This window comes from Brachycentrus maculatus, unplaced genomic scaffold (genome assembly GCF_059751285.1).
Source record: "Brachycentrus maculatus isolate JH-2025_06_01 unplaced genomic scaffold, ASM5975128v1 h1tg000531l, whole genome shotgun sequence".
Lineage (NCBI taxonomy): Eukaryota > Metazoa > Arthropoda > Insecta > Trichoptera > Brachycentridae > Brachycentrus > Brachycentrus maculatus.
Window position 1 is genome coordinate 152,383 of NW_028281277.1, and position 6,254 is coordinate 158,636.

The following is a 6,254-nucleotide window of genomic DNA, read 5'->3' on the forward strand; positions in this document are numbered from 1 at the left end:
ATAATAACTGCTGTGGATGCTGGTGACCTTGTTTTGGTTTCCTTTTTGGATATGAGTGCTGCTTTCGACACGGTTGATCACAATATTCTGCTGGAACGCTTGAGGAAGACATACGGCATCTGTGATAAAGCACTTGCATGGTTTTGCTCATACCTTCGAGAACGTGAATATTCAGTCATTTTTCAAAAAGTTAAATCCCCTTATCATTCCGTCTCTACTGGTGTACCCCAGGGATCAGTCCTAGGTCCTCTTCTATACCTTCTATATACGAAAGACATAGAAAATATTATAAAGTCACACGGATTGTGGTCTCACTGCTATGCGGATGACACTCAAATTTATTTTTATTGTAGGCCGGAGGAAAAATATAAACTTGTTGACTCTATTAATAAGTGCATTGAGAGAATAGGAGAATGGATGGCTGAAAACAGATTGACGTTAAACCCGTCCAAAACGGAACATCTCTGGATAGCCACACCTAAACGACAGAATTTGATTGATAACACGACACCACTCAATCCAAAGAGTACAACTACACCGGCCGTCAAACTGCTCGGCGTGTTCTTAGATTCTGATCTCTCCCTTGAGACTCAAATTAGCAAAACAACAAGTACATGTTTTTATCAGCTAAGGCAAATTAAAAGCATTCGCAAGAATCTGCCAGTTGATGCTGCCCGTCAATTAATAAATGCGTTTGTAATATCGAGAGTAGATTATTGTAACGGTATATACACGGGTCTACCAAACAATAAAATGACTCGACTGCAATCAGTGTTAAACGCAGCAGCGAGACTAATTTTTGGAATTTCTAAATTCAGTCACATCACCCCACTACTTCACAAACTCCACTGGTTACGCTTTCCCGAAAGGGTTGAGTATAAACTCTGCCTACTCATGTATAAACCAATACACAATATGGCTCCAGAGTATCTTAAGGAGCTGTGTATTCCAGATGAATTGGTTGATAGACGTCTCACGCTTCCATCGGCTACAACATCTGCAATGGGCAAAGTTATCTTACCAGCTCGCAACCAACGCACTAAATTTGGCGAGCGTGCCTTTGCTGTTGCAGGACCGACGGCGTGGAATGCTCTTCCACCAATGGTTAGAAATAGTGAGAGTGAGATGATCTTTAGAAAAAGACTAAAAACACATTTGTTTGCTAAATCATTTCCACCATAATATTTTCCCCAATTCATTCACAGTAAAGCGCCCTTGAGGTATTTTTTTACGAAAATGGCGCTATATAAGTTATCCAATTTTATTATTATTATTATAAGAAAAATGAGTACTGCATCATTTCTATACTACTTGCCCCGATTTTAAAATAATATATTTTAAGCGTAGGTACTAAACTCCATATTTATTACTTGGCAACTTTATTACCGAATGTAACTGGCAATACTCTTTTTTGACATCCCGCGTGTATCGCTGTCTGTTTGCCGCGTTTGATTGTGATTATTTTTCTCAATCAAAATGACTAGTAATGTGTGTATCCGTCTTGCTTCGCAACGAGTCAATCATTGCGTTGCAACCGCAGATGAGGTTCCCAGACTCTTCACTCCGGGTGAAGTCGTCACAGAGCAGCAAGGATTTATGAGGTTAGTTTTATCCCTAATTAATTTCTACCCGCAAACTAGATAAGTATGTTTTATCCCTAATTAATTTCCAGCGTATTCTAGTCCTTAAGGATTTTCGATATTAAAAGATTCGCGAAAGAAAAACTTTTTAGACCGTCAATGGAGGTCGCTTTAATACAAAGTTTATTCTTTCTTTAAAACATTCTAAAACAGGATATTTTTTCAATCATGTAACAATTATTTTTTTGTAAAATCCTATGACTTTTCTTTAGAATGTTTTTGGTATCAATATTTTTAACGCACCATTAAATATTATTGTTGTGTTGTACATAATTATATGATATATAATTCTCACAATTGAATGTGAATAAGGGATGAAGAAAGAGAACCTCACGGAAAAAAATATAGAAAAATGTATGTATTCATTTTAAAATCAAACACAGATTTTATGAGTCTACTAAGTTGTATTTTATTAACAAAAACACATAAAAAAATAATATTGTGCAACTACGCGAAACAATTGTCACAATATTAATATTTTATGTGTTTTTGTTAATAAAATACAACTTAGTAGACTGAAAAAATCTGTGTTTGATTTAAAAATTAATGCATAAATTAAAATGGAGTTCTACAAATTAAACGCCAAATCAATAAATAAATATATTTACACGTGTGTAAAGTGATCACTTAAACCAGCCTATGACGGTCGTAAGCCCCGTAAATGCCCAGACTTCCATATTCTTCTTCATCTTTGATGAGATGTCAAGGAATAATATGAAAATAACTCTGTAATTAGAAATAATCCAGATTTTGTGAACAAGTATTTGGACACACTCAAAATGTTGTAAATATATATAACGTGGTAATATTTTTCTTTATAAATTGGGTGTAAATAATATGTAAAGTGGGTGTATAATAATAAAATAAACAATGTGTTGCTTTGTAATTAAAGAAACGACAATAAAAGTTTATTCTTAATTAATCTTTATAATAATTTTTATATCTATCTGATTCTGACAGTTAATAATATTATATTTTTTCTATCGGATCTGTTTTGTTTAATTCTGTGCGACGCATGCGACATCTGGTGGTAGAACTGTTTTATGTAGGTACTATTTGTAAGTACTTAATAAAATGTATAGGTAGGTACCTAGTTATTTTATTACATATATAGAAAAATTTAACTGAAAAAATAAAAAAAACATGAGTACCTTTTTTATTTTACTGTCTCATATTTTATGCTGTGGTCGATATGTCCAAATGAAACAGCTGTTGTGCGTCAAAGGATACAAATCTTAATTTTCTTTCCAGAGGTCATGGTACATACATGGATGGTGACTGTCTCAAAGCCTCCGTAGCTGGCGTGATGGAACAGGTAACCTGTTTTTCTTGTTTCATAGGTGTCTCAACTTGAGATGAGACATATATCCTTTATGTATGAAAGAAGGTGGAAGTCTGAGCATCCCAGGGCTTACCACCTGGCATTTGGCTGGCTTTAGTGATTATTTTATGCACTTGTGTGACGTTCACCATTCTTCCCATTATTGAACATCCATTTTATTATTAAATTAAAATCCTCCATGTATTTTCACTTATTAGGCGCTCTGTCTGAGGTCGGAAGGGAAAAGCTATTTACTTCATAAATTCCTCAACAGATGGTAGTTTCATCTCCACGTTCATCTTCCTCATGAGCCCTCTGTCTTCCTCTGCTGGATATAGGCCTCTTCCCCTTCTTTCCATTTCCTCTGGTCGGTTGCTGCTTGCAGCCAGTTTCTACCCCCCACAGCGGCTATGTCGTCAGACCATCTCTTTTGGGGTCTTCCGACATCTCTTTTGTTCTCCTTGTCATTTCGTTTATTGACTCACTTGTCATTTTGTTTATTTCGTTCAATAACCTTTCGAAATTGATAAATTAAGATACAGATAACCTATAAATATCCTGACATGTGTACATCGCCACAATAAATAGTCTGAAATAAGCTCCAAGACAATGATACCAACATGAAATCTTTACCAGCACTATTTCTGTTACATAGGCAACACATATTGCACTATGGTTTTAACTAGAAACCTGTAGGCAGTTTATTTTAATTTTTAATTAATGTTAATTTCTTAAAATCTACTGTGACACGTGTTTCAAACAGATTTTAAGAAATAGTGGTAGATTTTAAGATATAGTGTTATTTACCAAGTAAAATATTAATTAAAAATGGATAGATTTTACCACAAAGTGACTGCCGAATCAATTAATGAAATTAATTTAAAATTTGTGGTTGGCAGCAGTAACCAGTTGTCCTGAAAGGGTTAAAGAGATATTCATAATGATTTGCAGGTGAACAAGCTGATATGCGTGCGGCCGCTCAAGTCCCGCTACGTGGGTGAGATTGGCGACGTGGTTGTGGGGCGCGTGGTGGAGGTGCAGCAGCGGCGCTGGAAGGTGGACACCAGCTCGCGCCTGCACTCGCTGCTGCCGCTCTCCTCCGTGAACCTGCCCGGCGGCGAGCTGCGGCGCCGCTCCGCCGAGGACGAGCAGCTCATGCGGCGCTACCTGCGCGAGGGCGACCTCATCAGCGCCGAGGTGCAGAGCGTGCACGCGGACGGCGCGCTGGCGCTGCACACGCGCAGTCTCAAGTACGGCAAGCTCGGCCAGGGCCTGGCCGTGCGCGTCTTCCCCTCGCTCGTGCGGCGCTGGAAGACGCACTTCCACAGCCTGCCCTGCGGCGTGTCGCTCGTCATCGGCAACAACGGCTTCATCTGGCTCTACCCGACCGCCAACGCTGACACCCCCGGCGGCGGCTTCGCGCAGAACCTCGAGGAGGTGAGCACGCTCCATCTTCTAGCCCTTATCCGCACCAAAGGCATTGCATCGTCGTATTTACGGAATATTATTATTCCAACCTGCCGATGGTTATGCCTGTAGGAAGAGCTACCGCTATGCTGAATAATATCACTGTTCCATGTGCCTGAGGGGGTATTCCCAAGCGGGATTCTTCTACATCTTTAGCAATAGTATTCTTTTTTTTATAAACGTTTTACTTAGTAAATACCACTATTTCTTAAAATCTACTGTGACACGTGTTTCGATGCATTCCGCATCATTTTCAAACACCGTACGGTGGTAAAACATTAATTAAAAAGGATAGATCTTATCGCAAATTGACTGCCGAATCAATTTAATAGTATTCTTGCTAATTTTTGATTTTTGTTAATGTATACGCCTTAAATTTTAGTTTGTAATGTGTACATTAATTATAAATAAATAAAGCCCTTCCCACAGGCATAACCATCGGCACATTGGTCCTGTGTATAGGAATGTGAAACAATCTATGTCGACGCTGTCTTAGGTAACTATCGGGAACATACAGACCAATGCTCCGGATAATTTCAGGATTATCGATCATACAGCGCAACAATGGATAAAAATGCTTCATCAAATACACATTCCTTCTAGTCTCTAAACTGTTGTAGCCAACCATGCCCTGGAGAAACTGGGTCGGGTAGAGCCGTACTCTCTCATGTAGAGATACCTCAGCCTGAAGTGTCTACCTGAAGTCCTCCTTAACAATGGGTAATCAGGTGTAATCTGTTGCAGGCGGTGTCGCGCGCCGACCGCGAAGTGATGGCCCGCCTGAAGAACTGCATACACGCGCTGGCGGCCAGCAAGGTCATGCTGTACGACACCACCATCCTGTGCGCCTACGAGGAGAGCCTCAAGTACGAGCGCGCGCGCGAGCTTCTCGACCCTGAGGCCATGCTGGACGTGGCCTTCCTCACGCAGCACCGCCTGCTGCGCCTGCAGGAGTGAGGGCGGCAACCGCAACTCTGGAATCGAACCCGGGACCTCAAGTACAGTAGCCAGATGCGCTGACCACTACACTATGGAGGCGGACAAAACTGTATTGCTATGTGGAATCCTTAAAGCTACAGATGTTGGTTTATGATTACCATATTTTACAGACTACAAGACCCACCTAAATTTTTAAGCAATTTTTAAGAATAAAATAAAACTTACCATCTCTTTTATTAGATTGCAAAGCCATACTAAAAAAAAAATCGTAAGGCGTGTGGGCAATTTTCTTTGAGGAAAAAATGCATCTTATATGTAGTTAGTAAAATATGGTAGAGCCTCCGAGCCGATTCTCAAGCCAAAGTTCATAATCCCATATAATAAATGCACGGGTTCTGTTGACAAAACAGATATGATGTTTAGCAAATTGAGTGGTATTTGAAAATCTATCAAATAATACAAGTAGGTCGTGCTTCACATCGATTTATGTTTTCTAAATATTTACACATTATTTAACCTTTCGGAGAAGTGCCGGGAGATATTAGTAAAGGTGACCATGGTAATAATTACGTATGCTTAAGACGAGCATGCTCTCTAGGTGTATACATTTGCTTGAAATAAGCATGCTCCTGTAAACCTGTTCAGACGCGCTCAGAGCACGCCTCTTCCATCCGCGCTGCTTGAAAATACGACTGTCGTTTTTTGAGCATGCTCAAATCTTATTTCTAGCAAAGTATGTACACACGTGCTACCAAGTAGCATTAACTCAATAATAGCATGCTTTTATACTAAATGAGTATGTGTATCTAGCCCTTAAGGCTGTTCCCGGTAGGCCATGTCATTTTAAGGAGAGTAAAACCTTCTTCTACTAATTGTAGATCTTGTGG

The 6,254-nt window shown here is 39.6% G+C and overlaps 1 protein-coding gene across 1 annotated transcript; it reads left to right on the forward strand.

The window, feature by feature from the left end:
- The first annotated feature begins 1,400 nt into the window (after positions 1–1,400).
- Positions 1,401–5,976, forward strand: Rrp4 (exosome complex component Rrp4). Its single transcript, XM_088272905.1, has 4 exons — positions 1,401–1,601; positions 2,892–2,955; positions 3,913–4,398; positions 5,173–5,976. The coding sequence occupies exons 1-4, from the start codon at positions 1,477–1,479 to the stop codon at positions 5,383–5,385; spliced, it is 888 nt and encodes a 295-aa protein (XP_088129031.1). The 5' UTR covers positions 1,401–1,476; the 3' UTR covers positions 5,386–5,976.
- The last annotated feature ends 278 nt before the right edge of the window (positions 5,977–6,254 follow it).